This window comes from Littorina saxatilis, linkage group LG4 (assembly GCF_037325665.1).
Source record: "Littorina saxatilis isolate snail1 linkage group LG4, US_GU_Lsax_2.0, whole genome shotgun sequence".
NCBI lineage: Eukaryota > Metazoa > Mollusca > Gastropoda > Littorinimorpha > Littorinidae > Littorina > Littorina saxatilis.
The window spans coordinates 9,728,287-9,749,597 of NC_090248.1; the positions used below are offsets into that span (position 1 = coordinate 9,728,287).

A 21,311-nucleotide genomic window follows, 5' to 3' on the forward strand; every position below is an offset into this window, starting at 1 on the left:
TATATCTATACTTTATGTCAGTATTTACTATCAACGGGGATTAATTTTACACGCAAATAGGACGAGTTTTTAAAATAATAACTGCTCCCCCGGTATGAAAGCGAAAATAAAAGTTATCGTTCTTCCCAAGTCGATGAGTGGAAAATGTACTGATTTGTTTCCCTTGACCTTGTAACCATCTTCGAGAAATTGACCGTCGCGCAGACTTTAAACATGTAACGGAGGGAAGGAGGGAGGGAGGGAGTGAAGTTTAACGGTCTATGACACGACAATGTAAGGTAGATACGTTCAAATACCACTAAGAATTTGAAGAGGAAAGAATGATGTCATGCATGGTTTGTCCTCAAAATGATTACTGATCAGAAAGATGTGTCGAACGTGTTGAAGTGAACTTACGATTTCGTAATGTTTCAAACGGATTTGATTTTGTGCACAAAAGCTCATCTGATTTTGTTAAAGTGATAGTTGACAGCTAAACTTCTGATTGTAATCATGACATGATAGCAGACAGTTGAACCGTGACCGGTTATAAAACACACACACATGCGTGACACACTCAGTCACACTGACGCACCGTCAGTCACGCACGCGCGCGCGCACACACACACACACACACACACACACACACACACACACACACACACACACACAATATTATGCTCTTTTTCCTCACGCTTTGGGCACATTTTTGAACAATAAAATAGGGATTTTGAAGCATGAAACATTTATTTCATTAAAACATGCATTTGGACGCTACCAACAGCTAAAACTGTAAGCACATGCAAAAGATGAAAATAAGACCACAACGAAGAGTCCTAAAATTGCTATAATATAAACATCTCAGAAGCACACTTTGGTCAGAGACGAATCACTACAGATACAGTAAATTCAAGTAAAGCTTTCTAAAAGCACACACAATGCCAAGAATTAATTAATTAAAGAGTCTCGATCTTTTTATATTTAGTCAAGTTTTGACTAAATATAAAAAAGACACGAGAGCAGCTATCAATCACAGGCACCAGCTATGCATCAACAAGATGAAATTGAGACTGTCAAGCAGAAACCTTCAATTATTATACACACATTCGTATTATGGACCTCAGTTATGGAATTGACTCCCCTTTCAATTACGTCACTCTCCATCCATTTCATCTTTTAAGTCCAATTTGAAAACTCACTTGTTCCAACAACACTACGGATAGTTCCTTAGTATAGAGTCTGGGGATGTGAGATGTGCATGATGTGTTGTTTGAATCTGACAGTGATTGTATGATTTTTGTATACATGTATTGTTGTCCCGCGCTTTGAACTTTTGATAAGGCGCTTTATAAATGCCCGTTATTATTATTATTATTATTCGCATAACACGCTTCGCTCAGAGATAAAAAAAAAAACCCAAAAAAACCAAACAGACGCATTCTAGTCAATCTTTTCAAAAGAACCGTACCAGTGTCAAGAAAATAAAGGTAAATCTACTCTCTCACCTCAACACCAGCTTTCAACAACAGGCACCAGACATTCAAAAACTATTATTCGTTCATGGGCTGAAACTCCCACGGCTTTTACGTGTAAGACCGTTTTTACCCCGCCATTTAGGCAGCCATACGCCGCTTTCGGAGGAAGCATGCTGGGTATTTTCGTGTTTCTATACTGTGACCCACCGAACTCTGACATGGATTACAGGATCTTTTTCGTGCGCACTTGGTCTTGTGCGTGCGTGTACACACGGGGGTGTTCGGACACCGAGGAGAGTCTGCACACAAAGTTGACTCTGAGAAATAAATCTCTCGCCGAACGTGGGGATGAACCGTCACGCTGACAGCGGCCAACTGGATACAAATCCAGCGCGCTACCGACTGAGCTACATCCCCGCCCTTCAAAAACTATGATTTGGTTAATATCCGCCACGCAGAGATGTTGCCAGGATATTGTGTGTGTGTGTGTGTGTGTGTGTGTGTGTGTGTGTGTGTGTGTGTGTGTGTGGTGTGTGTGTGTGTGTGTGTGTGTGTGTGTGTGTGGTGTGTGTGTTTGTGTGTGTGTGTGTGTGTGTATAACTAAGTGGTTAAAGCACACGCGTCTTGCAAATTCGCAGGAGACCGCTTATAAAAATCAAATACTGAATAGCATGTTTTAACAAAACCATGCATGTACGATGCTGATGATAAGCTGCGACAGGTAAGGAAGATTCGGTATTTACAGCAATCGTGTTTAGAGCAATTGGCAAGAACATCAACAAGAAACACTTGTGAGCAAGCAATAAGAAGACTTCAGCATCAAAAGCTGCTGTGAGTATTCGGGATACAAAATGCTGCAACAGTATTGTTATTGTCCGATATCTCTATTACCACCAGTCGAGAAGAGAAAAGAGAGAGAGAGAGAGAGAGAGAGAGAGAGAGAGAGAGAGAGAGAGAGAGAGAGAGAGAGAGAGAGAGAGAGAGAGACAGACAGAGAGAGAGAGAGAGAGACAGAGAGAGACAGAGAGATTTTTTTTTTCTTTCTTTATTTGGTGTTTAACGTCGTTTTCAACCACGAAGGTTATATCGCGACGGGGAAAGGGGGGAGATGGGATAGAGCCACTTGTCAATTGTTTCTTGTTCACAAAAGTACTAATCAAAAATTTGCTCCAGGGGCTTGCAACGTAGTACAATATAATTATTACCTTACTGGGAGAATTCAAGTTTCCATTACAAAGGACTTAACATTTCTTACATACTGCTTGACTAAAATCTTTACAAACATTGACTATATTCTATACAAGAAACACTTAACAAGGGTAAAAGGAGAAACAGAATCCGTTAGTCGCCTCTTACGACATGCTGGGGAGCATCAGGTAAATTCTTCCCCCTAACCCGCAGGGGGGAAGACACAGAGAGAGAGAGAGAGAGAGAGAGAGAGAGAGAGAGAGAGAGAGAGAGAGAGAGAGAGAGAGAGAGAGAGAGAGACTGAGAGAGAGAGACTGAGAGAGAGAGAGAGAGAGAGATCGAAAGATCGAGAGAGAGAGAGAGAGAGAGAGAGAGAGAGAGAGAGAGAGAGAGAGAGAGAGAGAGAGAGAGAGAGAGAGAGAGAGAGAGAGAGAGAGAGAGTGAGAGTCATGGCCAAGAAAAGTCTTCAAGTTCATTTTACTATAAGTTGAGATTCATTCAGTCTGACGACGAAGCTCACACGACCACGGGGATACAATTCCGGATATAGCCACATAAACTTTGGAAAGTCTGTCATATAAAAATCTTTGTTATATATAAAATACGACCAGCGAAGCAGATATATATATACTACGCAAAAAAATAAAGCAAAATTCTTTTAAAGCAAAAACTACATACTCCGCGCTGACTTTAAGCCTGTACACACAATGACAGCAACGATAAATCTAGAAACAGAACGTATTTTAGTTGCACTTAAAACTAATATTGACCTAAAAAGGTGAGAGTAAATGATTTCTTAATGAGAACACATAGAATAATTTCCAAAAGCATCGCTGTTTGATGCCACATGGGGAGGACACAAATTGTACTAGTTATAGGAAACCTGCAAACAAATTTCCCAAGCAGGGTTTGTACACCCAACAGAATATCAAGTACATGTACCATGATACAATGTGTGATCGCAGAGGAACGAAGAGCAAAGGAAAATCGACACACGCAGATATCTCTCATATAATATACGGCTTTCATTACATTCACAACCTCCATGTTTCTAACATGGCGAACGAGGAAAAGGGGGTTAACGTGCACACCGTTGGGTTGTAGTGTAGTCAGTTTGCATGTTCAATTCACAACGCTAGAAACTGGCTCAATCGACTACATGCAATGGAATAAGAAGCGATAGCCAGATGATAGTTTATCTTAACTTTACGAATCTGATCAATCATAAAAGCACATCTGGATACATGGTGTTATTTTTTGTGGACCAGGTGACGAAGATGAGGGGGGGGGGGGGGGGGGGGGACAGAACAGCTGCGTTTGGGTAGGGTCAAGTTGTTCAGGACCGTGGTGCAAGAGAAAGTAACCAACCGAGTGGGAACCCGCCACAGTGTTGGATTGGTTGAAATTGAGATTTTTCGTGATCTGAACTAATCAGACCCCGTAGTTTGTTGTCCCCCATTTGGGTGACACCCACTTTCGGTTTGTGCGCCTCACCCCTGGTCCGTGACAGGTATCTGTTACAATACGGCTAGCTGTTGTTTTTTTATGGCTGTTTTTAATAGGCCTATATTTCACACCGACATCATTTCTTATAAGTGTAAACTTGAATCGTTTACCATGTATAACCGACATGAGTTATACGCATACACTTTGTATGGGTGTATACCGGACTCATTTCTTATAAGTGCAGGCTATTGACATTGATGCGGACATAGTGATATGTTCTCTCAGCAAATGGTATTAAATATAGCACCGTGAAGAGCTCCTCTTCCTTCACTCAACATGTCGTACTCAGGGAAAAGTAGCCAAAAGGCTACACGCAAAGTAGCCGGTGCTTTGCTGATTTTTTGGTACGTCTACTGGCATTCATTAATTTAAGCATGTTTTTTGTGTCGGCAAGACGCCGTACAAAGGTTGGCATTGCAAAATATACCAGAGCAATCTACGAGGCGTTTGCTACAACCGAGATTTCCTAGACTTGAAGATTCCGAGTTTCCTAGATTTGAAGATTCCAAGTTTCCAAACATCTCGTAAAAGTACGTACATATTTTTTGTAATGACTATTTGTCGCACAAACGTTTGCCGTGTCGCAAGACAAGTGCGAAAACTAACCATGCGAGACATTTCGCCAGTTGTGATCTCGCGTTGTCCTAAGTTTGCGACAAGCTCCAAGGTAAAGTTGTGTGACCCACTCAGGCTATCTTTTCGTTTGATCGGGTTAGATGCAGTGGCCTAGTTGTTTGCAAGTCCGCTATTGTTGTAAGGAACATTATGAAAGCCGTTGTAACTGGTTGGGAATGTTTCCATGAGATCAGGCTCGGACTCCGAGGGAAAGCTGAATTTAGAGCTGTTATAAAGCCCCCAAAGAACAAGCTTAGACAGTTCTTGAAAAGTCGGATGGTGCCAGGCTTCGATGACCGAAGTTCAGTTTGTGTTCACCAGAGTTCGTCTCTACACATCAACATCGCGTTTGTGAACACACATAGATTTTTCTCTGGACATCAATATCGCGTTCACTTTTTCTGGGAGGCCGGTACATCCTAGCACTACTGCTGGTACTTCGCGTTTGTGAACACACTGAGATTCTTCTCTAGACATCAATATCGCGTTCACCTTTTCTGGGAGGCCGGTACATCCTAGCACTACTGCTGGTACTTCGCGTTTGTGAACACACTGAGATTCTTCTCTAGACATCAATATCGCGTTCACCTTTTCTGGGGAGGCCGGTACATCCTAGCACTACTGCTGGTACTTCGCGTTTGTGAACACACTGAGATTCCTCTCTAGACATCAATATCGCGTTCACTTTTTCTGGGAGGCCGGTACATCCTAGCACTACTGCTGGTACTTCGCGTTTGTGAACACACTGAGATTCCTCTCTAGACATCAATACCGCGTTCACTTTTTCTGGGGAGGCCGGTACATACTAGCACTACTGCTGGTACTTCGCGTTTGTGAACACACTGAGATTCCTCTCTAGACATCAATACCGCGTTCACTTTTTCTGGGGAGGCCGGTACATACTAGCACTGCTGCTGGTACTTCGCGTTTGTGAACACACTGAGATTCCTCTCTAGACATCAATAGCGCGTTCACTTTTTCTGGGAGGCCGGTACATCCTAGCACTACTGCTGGTGGTGCTTCTGTTGAAACTATCCCCTAGCATTGACGTAGAGCCCGCCTCTTTCAGCCCACCCGGACCGCCCCTTCGAGTTTCTGCCGTGGATACATCAATGATCATATCCACACTCCCCTCGTCCTCAAAACCGTCCACCGAGTCAATGTCTATTTTCTCAACGTCGCCTTCCTCGACGCCACTCGCGTCACCGAAACCTGGCGAGCTGTGATTGGTCGAGGGCGGCGGCTGTTGACCAACCACGCTGGTGCTGTTAAGCAGGAGGGAGTCACGTGGGTTGTACTCGCCGAACTCGATCGGTACGATGTCGAAGATTGGCCAGTTCTGCATGAAGCGGTTAATCGCCTGGTGAAACTGCACCGTGAACTGAACGCTGTCTGTGTAAAGGGACGGCACTCCTCCAGCGGAGGCAAAGACGTAGCGGAAGAGGAACGGGATGAAGCCCCCAGCCACGGTGGCCAGCAGCTGGTTGGTTGTGGAGACGCTGTAGGCGTCACCGAAAGCCATCACCACCACGAAGACGAAGAAGAGGAAGAGCAGGATGCGCCCGAAGGTCCAAAAAGCGCCGATGAAGTGCACGTACAAAGGTCCCGGCGCGCCACAGTAGTTGAGGTTGATGACGTCGTAGAAAAACTTTTCCGGAGTGAAGGGCGTGTCCTGGCGGTCCAGGAACATGAGCATACTCGACGTCTTCCACATGGGCTTGCCTCCCTTGACGACGAATCTGTAAGACATTAGACGTAAGACGTAAGACGTAAGACGTAAGACGTAAGACATAAGATTTTATTTCAACCATGTGCAGTGCACTAGGAACATTGGTTGGCCTGGGTACATTGAAAATATTCAAACAAAACAAAAGACAAGTGCTCGCCAAATTTCTGACACACACTCACACACTAACGCACGCAGGGAGGTGAGGGGAGGGGGCGGGGGCGGAGATGGGGATGGGAGCCTGCGAAAGGGGGGAGGGGGGGGGTCAACTGTACCGCCTACATTCTGGACATCGAAGAACTCCATAAGTCCGACGTGAACTCGACAGTTCTCACCTGATGTCAGGCTCCGGGGAAGCGGCGACCATATCGCCCTGGATGCGGAACACCGTGTTCTCTTGGTCCAGAGCTTCCTTGCGGGCCACCTTGTTGATCTCTTCTCGCTTCATCTCCAGCAGCAGGGTGTGGATCTTCTTGTGGTACGTCAGGTAGGTCGTGTGCACGTCCTTGAATGCCGTCCTGCCGTACATGACCGTCAGGAAGAACACTGCACACATGGACACAGTATTATGGTGATGAGGAAGAACATTACACGCATTGGAACAGTACATGATATTTCGGAATTAGAGTTCAGGCAAAAAAATATGATCGTCAGGAAGAAAAATGCACACACGGAACACAGTACATTGTGATTCGGAAGAACTTTACACGCACCGAAGATTTTGCACTGAATGTTCGGTAAAAAGAACTTTACACGCACTGAAGATTTTGCACTGAATGTTCGGTAAAAAGAACTTTACACGCACGGAAGATTTTGCACTGAATGTTCGGTAAAAAGAACTTTACACGCACGGAAGATTTTGCACTGAATGTTCGGTAAAAAGAACTTTACACGCACGGAAGATTTTGCACTGAATGTTCGGTAAAAAGAACTTTACACGCACGGAAGATTTTGCACTGAATGTTCGGTAAAAAGAACTTTACACGCACGGAAGATTTTGCACTGAATGTTCGGTAAAAAGACTTCGCGAAGTCTGTCATGAAGTCAACTTTGGTGTCCATGAAGGACAGCCATCACAAAACATTACTTAATTGGAAAAAGGGTAATGGTTCGCTTACTTAAAAAACACAATTTATTGAAACATACAAGCATGTGAATAAAAGTGTTGGAAAACGGCTGCAAAAACACAAGTACCAAGGTACTTCAAATGATCTATAACGACAACAAGGACCTCACCAGTGACATACTGCAGCGTGGCCCCAGCATTAACGATGATGCCCATGAGTGTGTAGACGGCCATCTCCACGAAGAAGGACACGACCTCCATGAGGAGGAAGGTGATTGACCAGAAGGACACGAGGCACATGAGGATGACCACCACCTGAAGAATCACCTCCTTCTTGGACATCTTGTTGCCTCGCTCGAACGTCTCCTCGGCCGTGACCCTTTGCAGGCCAAGCTGGGTGCGCAGTGTGCTGAACTTCGAGGTGAAGTTCTCCCATTTGTCCACGGTCTGGGGAACATAGACACGTTTGTCAATAACAAGACTGGGAATACTTGTAACTTACGACTGGAGTCCAATGAAAATGACCTGGCTGTGTGCGTGGTGTGCTGAATCGCGAGGTGAAGTTCTCCCATTTGTCCACGGTCTGGGAAAAAAAAGAGACAAGTTTGTCAACCCCCGCGGGCCAAGTTAGGGGGAAGAATTTACCCGATGCTCCCCAGCATGTCGTAAGAGGCGACTAACGGATTCTGTTTCTCCTTTTACCCTTGTTGAGTGTTTCTTGTATAGAATATAGTCAATGTTTGTAAAGATTTTAGTCAAGCAGTATGTAAGAAATGTTAAGTCCTTTGTACTGGAAACTTGCATTCTCCCAATAAGGTAATATATTGTACTACGTTGCAAGCCCCTGGAGCAAATTTTTGATTAGTGCTTTTGTGAACAAGAAACAATTGACAAGTGGCTCTATCCCATCTCCCCCCCCCCCCCCCCCCCCCCTTTCTCCGTCGCGATATAACCTTGAGCGGTTGAAAACGACGTTAAACACCAAATAAAGAAAGAAAGAAAGACAAGTTTGTCAGTGGCATGACTGGAATATAATACTTGTAACTTAAGGGAAGAGATGGCACGGATATAAAGTTTTGTTTCTTTGGCAAGTTTTTTAATTTTTTTAACAAAATCCTCACAATTTTTTTTTCTCTCCTAAAATGGGATATTTGAATAAATTATGAATCAAATTGAAAGTTTTTGTGACATTTTGGGATAAAACATGTAGTTTTGGGGAAAAATCTTCCAGACGAATAAAAAGAGAACTTTGAATTAGGTGATTTTTAAAAAACTTTAAGCAGGCCCTTAGATACTACAACAGAGCATTTTCTTCACATTCATGAACAGATTTGGACCAACATTTCGTACCATCTCTGGAGTCTACGCTTTGTGAAAATGATAAAACCTTTTTTAAACTGAACTTTTCTCTGTGAACAATGAGTGATAAAGCCAAAAATAACAAACAAAATATGGCTAACGTGCTAATTTCTAAGACAACGTCTGAAAGTTGAACATGGAGTATCAGTTTTCTTTCTTAACAAAACACTACTAAAGAAATGACCACGATTTCTCTCTTGATATATATATGCCAACAAATCAACAATTAAATGATCACATAACAACAAGAGTGAAAGAGGAACAAAATAGAACACAAAACACGGTTACTTTACCAGTAATGGTAAATTGTAAAAGGAAGGGGAAAAAAGCCCACACAAAAAACCACACAACAGAAAACAAAAAATAAAATAATTCGTACAAACGTTTAAAACTTAATCATCATACTTAGCGTGTATTGGTATCGTATATAATTAAACCAGTGGTACCGCTGTACTCAACCCTTTGTCTTTACTTACTGACGAGGGACACATGAAGAGGAAGAAGTAGATGATGAGCCTGATGGTGCGGTTGAGCGTGTATAGGTATCATACATCATTAAAACAGACGTATGAGTGTATTCAACCCAGTACTTACTGACGAGGGACACACGAAGAGGAAGAAGTGGATGATAAGCCTGATGGTCAGGTTGAGAGTGTATCGGTATCGTATATCATTAAAACAGACGTATGAGTGTACTCAACCCAATACTTACTGACGAGGGACACATGCAGAGGAAGAAGTGAATCAGTGATACGCTTGATGGTCAGGGTGAGCGTGCATCGGTATCATACATCATTGACATAGACGTATGAGTGTACTCAACCCATTACCGTGTTCTAGATGATCGAACGTGTAGCAAAGACCTGTACGCGTACGTGTAGATCTTGCGTCACCCGTGATTCACTTTTTTCTCCAATGTTCCAAATCATACGTTGTTTTGCTCCCACCAAGACAGCAGATCTTGGCAAACGCGTGACGTGATAACTAGATTTGATGACGTTACCCGTACACGTTCCCGTACACGTGGTGAAAAGTGCCACATCTAGGTCTTGGGGGGGGGGGGGGGGGGGGGGGGGGGTTAAAAGTGAAATGTTGACGTCTGTTTACTTTGTATGATGGGGGGGGGGGGGGGGGGGGTTATGATGTAATGTAATGTATGATGATGTACTATGTGTTGACTGCGTATGTATGGGGTTATGATGTAATGTATATGTATGATGATGTATTCTGTGTCGATTGTGAATGTATGGTGGGGTGGGGGGGGGGGGGGGGGGGGTATGATGTTATTTAATGTACGATGATATATTTGGTGTTTGATAGTGTATGATTGTTTGTTAGTTGTAGATTAATTATAGTACGATGTTTGATGTTGTAATGTTTGTGCGTGTGTTATAATGCAATATGTTATGATGTAATGTGTGCTGATGTATTCGGTGTTTGATAGTGGATGTATGCTTGTTAGTTGTAGATCTAGTACGATGTTTGAGGCTGTAATGTTTGTGCGGGTGTCATATGTAGCCGTACGAGGGTTCCAGTGTGTGAGTTGTGCATGGCCGGGCGCTAGAGTGCTGCATGAATGAGTAAGTGCATGTGGAGTTGTATGGCTGGGTGAATTGTGGGTTGCGTACGTCCGAGGGGCACATGTAGCCTGTGTGTCTGAAGTAGTGGGTATGTGTGCGTAAGGGTGTGCTGATATTGAACTTCAGTTGTTGCTTTGTAAATGTCTATGTATCAGTGTATTATGTCTTGCCACACACATGCCAAATTTCCTTGTATTGATGAGGACAATAAAATTTCTTGTATCTTGTATCTTGTATCTTGTACTTACTGAAGTGGGACACATGAAAAGGAAGAAGTGGATGAGGAGCCTGATGGTGAGGTTGACGGCAGGGAAGAGATAGAAGGCGGCCACGGGGATCGCCAGGGGCAGGACAATCACCAGGTAGGGCAGGAACAGCAGCAGACCCACCAGGCCGAACATCTGGAATAACCAATAACGATGATCAATAAACAATATAGTTATGGTTTTAAACAAAAAGAGAATAGGTTTGTTGATGCTGCCTTTTATTTTAAAGTTAAGAAAGGCAGAACAATAATATATATCGTTGAACACCATGTTAAACAAATAAACGAAAGGGAAATATTAGCACAAGTTCAGTTGATGGATACGTGTTTTCTTTCTGATTAACCGAACACACACACACACACACACACACACACACACACACACACCACACACCCACACACACACACACCACACACACACAACACACACACACACACAACACCAACACACACACACACACACACACACACACAACACATACACACACACACACACACACAAAACATACCCAAACATCTCTAATCCTCCCACCCCCTTACTCCCTCCCCCCGCCCTCACAAACCCAAAAGCAACAACTGAATAACTTGACTAAATGTAAAAACCACCACAGCACATACCTGAAAAGGCACGACGAAGAGTCTGGTGCTCCAAGAACACACGGCAATCCTGGACCTCTCTCTCATGTCCCTCAGGCACTTCCTTAGCACCTTCTTGAACTTTTCCTTCATGGCCTTGGAGATGATGCCGTACACCGCGGAGTCCACGATGAAGATGAGGTAGATGATGATGAAGATGCCGTGGAGAGGCGTGAGGAAGAGCGTCATGCTGCCCTGGAAGTAGGTCCCCAGGCCCATCTCCTTCGCTGCGGCTTTCTTGGCGTCCACCATGTCGCCTTCGAAGTTGTAGAACACCCACATCCTGAGTGAAGGATTGTTAATGAAACCTCGGAATTTGGTGACACTATGACAACGGTTCGGTTTACTCTTCTCATATAATTGTGAACCTCCACCACGGAATGAGTCGCATGTCACCTTTGCATGATTTTCATATTTTTACATTTTCCTAAAAAGTTTTTTTTATGCTCTATCCTGTGGTGAAAACCGTTTTAGAAAAGAGCGAAAACCGTTTGAGTTATAAGCCTGTGACTAAGGTGACCCTCACACTGTTACCAGACACTCCCCGAACTAAACAGCGCGAGGTGACATGCGACTCATTTGGTGGTGGAGGGTCACATAATGTCCATGCTTTTTATTATCATTATTTTGTTCGTTTTAACATGAGATGATAACGAACAAATCCTCAGTCTACGTGACTGTTAACATTGAATTCGTATCAAGATTCCATGTTGCTCAAAAGGTAACCAGACCGTTGCATGTAGGTTAATGGTATATCTTTCAAAACCTAACATGAATGATGCTCTAGTACCATGAGAACGTCTGGTCAGTTCTGTGGTGGTAAGGACGGTCTCTTCATAACATGCGGAAATCATTACCAAATGCGGTAGAGTGCTTATGGCGAAATCTAAGAAACAAAGGTACATATCGCTCTAAGTATATTAACATGCTAACAAGGTTAAAGGCAGAGTAAGCCTCCCGTAAACCATCACATATACGGTCAGGCTTTTACACACAAGTACAAACACCCTTTCATTTAAACACTCACCAATTGAGAACATCCTAGGTGCCCTCCGTAAAGAGCGAACAATTTTCAAAGAATTTATTTTTGCGTGGTTTATCTTACCCCTGAGCCATCGTGAACCCGTGTGATCCAGTTTTCCCTTTTCACAATGCCGTCGTCATAGTTAGTCATTTGAATGCGACTCGACGTGAGCTTATCTACAATAGCACGTTTTTTATGCACGAAACAACGGCTGTGGTTCACAAGAACTCTAGCGATGGATTTTGACTGTTGAGAGCAACGGCGATTTGCACTGATAAACCGCCGTCGTCTGCTACGACCCTTGCGTGACCCTGCTTCCGGGCTTTTCTTTTTTTAAACTTTCACAACTTCGAATTGTTCTGATCTTGTCTTGATGAAAAACGAATTCTTTTATGATTAAAGAATGTGTGTGTAACAAGCTGTCAATTTATTATTTAGATTTTAAAAGTTAGGTCTAGCGCAAAAACGAGGCGCCGTTGTTGTTAACGGAACAAGTCTACGAAAATAAATTCTTTGAAAATGTCTCACGCTCGACAGAAAGCAGCCAGGATGTTCCCGTTCGGTGAGCGTTCAAATGGAAGTATGCTTGTACTGTATTTAGACGCTCGGGGAGCTCTGTGATGGTTTACGGGAGGCTTACTGTGCCTTTAATAGCTTGAACATATTAATGGAGTCTAATAAAAATAAAGGACACAAGAAAAACAATCCGTTCATGGATCTATGGTCATCGGAAATTAACGCTCCAAATCTAGACAACATACAAACACGCTACTAATCTGAAACTATCAGTCCAGACATACAAACACCCTTACTAATCTGAAACTATCAGTCCAGACATACAAACGCGCTACTAATCTGAAACTATCAGTCCAGTCCTGGGACCACACTAATATGCAATGTAAGCATTCGCTTGAGATTGGGTCCCTATTGTTTTGCCTTTTATAATTATATCTTGATGCCGTTGAATAAAATTTGGTTTAAATTAATATTAATGGCCTTGGAAGAAAGTGGCTTGTTCATTTCAATGGGTGTTATTCTCTCAGGAGCCAGGATCTAGGAGAGAGTTTTGGCCGCATAACTTCCACTTCCACTTCCTCTTGTTGCACATAGGCTATCTCATGCATTGTGAGCGCTTACGTCCCTTTGTTTCTCAGATCCTGTTTAAACCAACCTGATGATCCAAGGAGATATAATGATGAGCAGCAAGATGACCCTGGCAAGGACCTTGACACACGTAGACCATTTCATGACCTTGACCCCGGGGTTGAGCTTGCCGAGGATGTCTGTATCGCAGCACATGTGCACGGAGTCCAGCTTACGGATGCGGCAGCGGACGAGGTTGTTGTAGATGACCTTGAGGAGGCCCACAGGGACGTAGTTCTCGCCCAAGAGTCGTCGAGTCTTGACCGAGAGCCTGACCTTGTCGAAGGTCACCTGGTAAACTTTGTCCATGTGCATGTTGGTGTCTACCATGGTCTTGAAGTATTCCATGCCCTTTAGTTCCGACAGTTTCACCACCTGGAAAGGGGAGATCAGACTAAGATTAAAAAATAAAAGTCATTGTTTCCGATTCCCCGACCAACCCTTTTTCTTCCTCCGAACCCTAGAACTTTTCTTTGTCCCTTAAAACAAGTTAATTAGAAATGACAAAACTCGATTTCGCAGACTCTATAAGGAAAATTACTCTTCTCCAACATCCAGGGAACACAGCTTGAACGATTTCTGGCCAATTAAAAGCCACATGCGCCTGTTTAAATACCCCTCAAAATTGACGCAAAAACCTCTCGTTTTCTACTGGTCATTTAATTGCTCCACACCTGCATCAGTAGAAATGACATAACACAGGAGATACGCAAGATTGCAAAACAAAACAACCTGTTCGGGATGGATTATTGATTTGGCTTTCTCCTTGTGCGTAGAAGTTACAAATGTGCGACTATTCTGAATGTTTGTTTATTTTTTTTAATTGGTACCTGACGTTTTTGTAACGTGACACCTCTAACAAAAATCTTTGATCCAAAAAGTGTGTCAGATAGCAAAGTGAAGGGCATATACAGTTTGAATGATATGACGCGGGAATGAATGCTTTAGTTGGGGTGCAATACATTTTTTTGCAGAGTGTATTTAGAAGGTAAAGGCATATCTTACCAACTCTACACTAACTGGTCAGAAATGGTGGTCCAGGTCCATGCCTCCCCCAGCCCAAATTCACGCAAAAATAAACTATTTCAGCAAAACTTCACCCAAACCAGCACCTAGCTACAAACCCAATCAAACGTTCTTTCTTTCTTTATTTGGTGTTTAACGTCGTTTTCAACCACGAAGGTTATATCGCGACGGGCAATCAAACGTTTCAGTGTAAGGATGAGGATAACATTTCATATCGTCCTGTGAGGTTACTCTAATGGAAATTCGGGATGGTTTCTCCCTGGGGAAAGCGAGCTGCCATACAGTATACGGCCGCGCTACTCATTTTTTTCACCAACCTTTTCCTCGCTACCATAGTTACTGGGGTACTGGGTAACCACCACCTTGACCCGCTTCACTGGCTTGTTGTCGGGGATGTGGCAGATGTACTCGGTAGCCACATACTTGAGGCGATAGATGCTGCCGGGGAGGAAGGAGGGACTGTAGAGGACCACGAGCACCTTGGTGATGATGATGAACGTCAGAAGCACGTTCAGCCAATCGTCCTCCATGACGTCTTCGCAAATGACGTAACCGTCGGGACTCTTGTGGCAGCAGGTGTAGATGAATTCTGCGTACCTGTGCAGAGAGATTGTAATGAGGGAAATACACCGCTGTGCTAAGATTATACAGCTGTATGCGCAGACAGCAGCAATATTTCAAATAGATGATAATTTATGCAGAATATTTTAAACTTGGAAAAATCAATCTAACGTTATAAATTGAATACAACTATCAAATGTAGATGTGATTTGTTCAAAGACGCATGACAATCTTTGTAATACTATTGAAAACTAGAGCGAACAAGCTTGCAAAATGTGAATCAGTAACACGACAGCAAGGTAAGGTGCGGCCACATATATAATCCCAAGAAAGAAAAAAAGAAAGAAGGAAAGAAAGCTGGACACACACACACACACACACACACACGCACACACACACACACACACACACACTCACCGCCCCCCCCCCACACTCATCCCCACCCCTTACCCCCACCCCCATCCAACACACACACACACACACACACACACACACTCACCGCCCCCCCACACTCATCCCCACCCCTTACCCCCACCCCCATCCAACACACACACACACACACACACACACACTCTCACCGCCCCCCCCCACACTCATCCCCACCCCCTTACCCCCACCCCCTTACCCCCACCCCCTTACCCCCACCCCCTTACCCCCACCCCTTTACCCCCACCCCCCCTTACCCCCACCCCCATCCAACACACACACAGAGGTGCGCAAAGTCAACATACCCATCATTGTCCTTGACCTTCATGTTACACACGTGCTCATCGACGCTGAGACTGCCGTCCTCCTGACCCGGAGGCTTGAAGTCGTTGAGGAGGATATCTCTGATTGCATTCAGAGTCTCCTCCTTGTTCAGGTCCTTCAGGCAGCCCCGGGGGGAGTCTCTCAGAGTCACGTTCATCTCGTGAACTCCAATACTACAAAACGAAATATCTCAATTTTGGAGGATGCAAACGTGGGACACACTGGCGTAACAAACACTACAACAACACTACTTGATTGGAATCATGAGATACGTGAAAAACTGATTAGATTGAATTGTAGAGGTAATATTGAAATATTAGATGGTAATATTGAAATTTATTCCATGAGCTCCTTTGTTTGTCTCTGTGTTTCTAGTGTAAACATATTTTGCACACAAAAAAAGTGCAGGCTCACTAGAGTGTGCGGTCTCTTTTTACCTCGACTGAAGACTTTTGTATTAGAAAACACTGCCTTTTTCGGGAGAAAATGCTTTGGAGCCTTCAAGGGAGAATTTTCCTATACATATTCGCCTAAGAAGACGAAATATACAGTGATGACTATTAGAGGGAATGTGCTGTACTATATAATTCGGACATTTATTGAGTGAAAAAAAAGACAACAGAGGGCAATATACAAGTTATATTCACCTGAGAAAGAAGAGAGACATGAAATCGTAGTTGTCCTCCAGCACCAGAAGACTCCTGCCCTGTCTGCCCGTGGATCGCACCCAGTGGCGTGGAGCGAACAGGCCCTTGAGCCTGTGGTTGAGAAAGTCAGGCGGGTAGTCCTGGAGCGTCAGGTCAATCTCTATCAGCTTGGCACCCGAGATCAAGAAGCCTTCCAGGGTGTCTCTCACCCGGTACACACTGGCCAGGGTGCAGTCTGGAGTGGCTCTTGTTGTGCTAGGTGTTCCTGTTCAACAGAGGATGGATTATTTTTCAGAGAAACACACTACGGCAGCTCTAACTGCGGACGTTAATGATAATAATAAGGATAATATTGCATATTATTTATAAAGCGCATGTAGCCAGGGATAAACCTGCTCAAAGCGCTGTCCAATCATTGGGGGGAAAAACAATAACAAAACATTATTTATTTATATTATTTGGCTACACCTAGCGCGTCTCTTGTCTAGGATGGGTGGTTCTGATGAGGAACAGTGGAAGACAGGTGAAAAGTGCCCCCCCCCCCCGTCCTCTATACCCCTACCCCCGAACAACCCTGGCCCAGTGCCCCAACGGCCATATACAGATATATGCCAGATATAGCGCTCACAAATAATGACCTCTAAGGGTTTGGGTTAGGCTAAGGTCTCTAAACCAACTCCATGACTCTCCTTGACACCAACCTCCAAACCAGGAACAATAGGCCTCACCTGCTGTACTGTTTCCTTCAGGGGTTGCCAGAGAAGGTGCCACTGTCGTGTCCACGTTGCTAGCGTAGGTGACGTCAGATCCGTTGCCGGGGGGAAGCACCTGCGGCTGGGTTTGTGACGTCACTTCCTGGCAGAAGAGACACGCGCACAGAACAAGAAGTGTCCATCCCAATACTGAGCTTCCGGTGGCCATCTTGATACGTTAGTCTCCACAGTTTTGAGGTTGAACGGGCAGAGACTCTGAGGCCAATGAAAAATAACGTAGAGGATTGAAGAAAAATGGAAGACACTCAGAACTTCTCTCTCATTTCATCGCCGTTTTTCAACCAAAGACTGAGGACTGAAAATTTCCGCGCTGGCTTTGCTGCTGTCTTCCCCTCAAAGACTTGCTTCCATGCAGATGCATGAACATGGGCTCGTCATGCTCCAACGATTTCAGTTTTCTGTCGCACCTTCAACATCCTGGGCCAAGACTTCATGTTTGACACCTGAAACATTAGAAAAAAACATTGGTTTATTGAAGCGTGATCTAAGGCGTGGTCTTTTTTCTGGCTTAACGACTGAGCGTTATGGATTTCATAAATCTATACACAGAAATAATTATTTCTCTGGATTGCGTATTTCGAATTTTGTCTACGAGAATCATTTTACCTACCATTTTTTGGTGAAGACGTCATGTTGAATACTACATGCACTTTTAGCGTCTTGTACAAAAGGCAGACGCCTCCGATGACATATGTCTAATGAGAGAAATAAGAAAAAGTGAGAATTGTTCAAGCTTTTTCAAAAGTACAATGCTTGAAAGTGCGGCAAAGGCTGCATGGATCTGTGATACTTCAGTGTTTTTCATCCCTGAATAACGAGCTTAAAGCTAAAGGTACACACTCCGTCTCGCGTTGACGATCATGTGCACCGCCACGGATCTCTCCAGGTTTGCACTTGGACTCATATCAAAACCCAAAAGCTTGGCTGTCTTCGATAGTGCATACTTTTTGAATAGAATAAGTTCTGATATGACGCCTGTGTCAATCCGCTAAAAAAATTTAAAAAAAATAAAAATCCCACTCTCCACAGAGAGCATGCAGCCACATTGTAAACTGAAGTGTTCCACTTTTGAACGCATTTTTTTTTAGCAAATTGTGAACACTGTGACTAACTATATGATTCTACTGAAGAAAGTATCACACAATCCTAGCATATAACCACGTCATGTCCCAAATAGACACTAGTTCTGGGGGCAGAAAAACCAAGTTAGCATAGCAGCTACCGCACATGGTAAACACTGAATAATTTACAGTACAGGCTTTCGAGTTTTGGTATGTGTCTGCAAGTGACAAGATTATGTTATTCCAAGTAAAAAAAAAAGCCTGGAAAGATCTGACGAGAAGAAGTGCGCCTTTAAAAAAACGGGGTAGGGAGTGGAAGAAGGTGAACATGAAGGCTGTAGCAGTTGCTAAGGGCCAAGTTATACCTGCGCAGAGTCAGCGGCACAGACGACGCACTGCAGATTATTAATGCCGCGGTAGGGATTATGACGAGTACTTGGCCTGTTTTCTTTTCATGCAGCGTGTAGCGGGCTGTAATAAGGGGCTCCGCTCACTGTAACTTCAGCAGGACCGACGACGCACTGCAGCTTATCCCAACCCGCTACACGTTGCATGAAAGGAAAACAGGCCAAGTACTCGTCATAATCCCTATCGCGGCATAAATAATAGGCCGTGCGTCGTCTGTGCCGCTGAAACTGCGCAGGTATATTCTGCCCATAATCTGCAGTGCGTCGTCTGTCCTGCTGATATTACATAGGTGAGCGCCGGGCCTAATAACGACGTCCTCGCATGTTTGGTGCCCCTTGAACTACGAGAAATGGCCGGGTATATGGACACCGCAATGTTAGTGCAATAAATTCTGGTGCGCTGCCGGCGTAGGGTTGAGAGCTTTTCCCTGTGAAATGTTCTGTGTGAATGTATTGCATCAATAATTAATGCCACCGCGGTTTCCAGCCGACTGGTATATGGCTTATTTGCGACTGTTGGTAGCTAAGGGGATATCTTAATTCTGATTGTTTTGACTCTAAATAACTGTGCATACATTTAACTCCCTTGTGACATTCTCTAGGGGATTTGCCATGCTGCATTATACAATGGTTCTTATTCTCTGCGCAAAGTACTCGCAACGGAGCATATATTAGGTAAAATAGACAATTATGGTTGGCAATGATCGAGTCGTCTTTCGAGTGCACTCCATTATATCGCGCGAGCAACATTACACGAAAGTAATTTATCCTACATACATCAAAGAGACCGACCATGTGATAAATAAACCATCTCTTCACACGTGTGTATATCATGCAAATAAGGTCGCGGTAAACTACAGTCTGACAGGGACCTAATTCTCCACTGTTTATGATGTCAAAGTAACCGAGATAAACTCCGTTCATAAAACGCTTTTAAACTTGTAGCTTCCTCTGGGAGAATTTAGAGAATGTATACACGTGACGCTATAGTTCCTATTGTGGCGTCTATTTCCTTTTGATCAGAGATTTCACGAGGCTTTGCAAGAGATCGATTGGACACTTCGACTTCGGGAAGTTTGAAGCAGAAGGCACTCGATAACAAAACGTAGGATAAACAGACTACTACATGGCTTGCTGTGTGATGCCAGGTTTGCATTAGTAGGTTTTTCAAATATTGAAAAGCTCGCTTTCGCTCGCATTTTAATATAAAAAAACCAACTCGTGCAAACCTGGTATCACACAGCAAGCCATGTAATATTGTCTATGTATCTGACCGGAAACATTGCTGCTAGCTTCGCTATTCTGAAACGTAACTGAACGAGTGTGCCTCGGGACTGAGTTTTATTCAACATTTATTACAGTCTAACTTGATTCAAAAATCAAACACAAACTTTTTTTGTCAACGCGAGCGTACATATACACACCGGGGACTGTGTTCCGCCTTATTTCAGCTGGGCTCGTTGTTACTCCGTTTTCAGCTGGGCCCGGTGTCACACAAACGTAAGTACTTCATAAAAACACAAACTATGACTTTCACACTAATCTAAGCTAAAATTAATGAATGTCAGTAGAAAGGGGAATAATTGTTTTCTTTGTAGACAGATTTTGCTAACCTGGTTAATTGACAGTGGCCGAATGTAAGGCGTGCATGCGGGGTTTTTAGTGAAAAATGAAGGTTGAACGTAAATTTCTCTCAAACATGGATTTGAACAACAAACATTCCTCTATTTTTACTATTTTGGGTAAAGCTATGATCATCTGTATCAATTGCGTGCTTCAATGCGTCCTCATTATGTCATAAGAAGCAATCAAAACAAGCAAGTGGTGTACGTTTTGTTCCGCGCTGGGCCCCCTGCATTTTTGTCTGCGTTCCGCGCTGGGCTTGCTTTTATTCTGGGTGTCCAGCGCGGAACAAAACTCGACTGACATGGGTTTTGGTTTTACTTCTCGTGCCTCAACGCCTTGAAGCAGGTTCGGGAAAATGCATCAGCATAACAGCAAGAAACTATAGAACAAACTTATGATACAGAAAAGCCATAAAATGATACCGTTGTTTATTATTTCTTCATTTTGATCAGCTTTTGTGCCCCAAAAGCGACAACCCGCACGTATTTCAAGCCGATGCGGGTCACATAATAAACCTAGTAAGATAAAAAAAATTAAAAAAAACCACCACCAATAGAGAGACAAATTACTTAGGTTAGTGCCAAAAACATCCGTTTCCGGAAATGAGTTTTTTTTAGAAGACATAGTTTGTACTTTAGTGCAGACACTTACGTTTGCATGACACCAAGCCCAGCTGAAAACGGAGTAACAACGAGCCCAGCTGAAATAAGGCGGAACACAGTCCCCGGTGTGATTTATTGACAATTTGTTACCCCCAACATCAGTTAAGAAACTACTTTTTCCCGTCTGACACAACAAGAAATAATTTTCAACATTCTTTTACTTTTTTTAATAGTTTGAGATTCATTTCAAGCTTGTCATATATTCATTCCACACGCTTTTCCAGGTTTGAAAACTT

The 21,311-nt window shown here is 43.6% G+C and overlaps 2 protein-coding genes across 3 annotated transcripts in view; one reads left to right on the forward strand and one right to left on the reverse strand.

Annotated features, from left to right (window-relative positions):
- Nucleotides 1–21,311, forward strand: part of LOC138963927 (uncharacterized) — a 60,083-nt gene that overhangs the window by 999 nt on the left and 37,773 nt on the right. The gene's annotated exons all lie outside the window — the stretch shown is intronic.
- The window catches only part of LOC138963925 (uncharacterized), a 22,077-nt gene continuing 1,469 nt past the window's right edge, over nt 704–21,311 (reverse strand). For both annotated transcript variants that reach the window (XM_070335785.1, XM_070335784.1), the window contains exons 2-11: nt 17,275–17,762; nt 16,547–16,811; nt 15,881–16,072; nt 14,906–15,185; nt 13,591–13,937; nt 11,378–11,678; nt 10,743–10,895; nt 7,726–8,002; nt 6,825–7,035; nt 704–6,502 (exon numbers count right to left, since the gene is read on the reverse strand). In XM_070335785.1, coding sequence (XP_070191886.1) covers nt 5,716–6,502; nt 6,825–7,035; nt 7,726–8,002; nt 10,743–10,895; nt 11,378–11,678; nt 13,591–13,937; nt 14,906–15,185; nt 15,881–16,072; nt 16,547–16,811; nt 17,275–17,467 — 3,006 coding nt within the window. In that variant the 5' untranslated portion in view covers nt 17,468–17,762 and the 3' untranslated portion in view covers nt 704–5,715. The remainder of the gene's footprint in view (nt 6,503–6,824; nt 7,036–7,725; nt 8,003–10,742; nt 10,896–11,377; nt 11,679–13,590; nt 13,938–14,905; nt 15,186–15,880; nt 16,073–16,546; nt 16,812–17,274; nt 17,763–21,311) is intronic.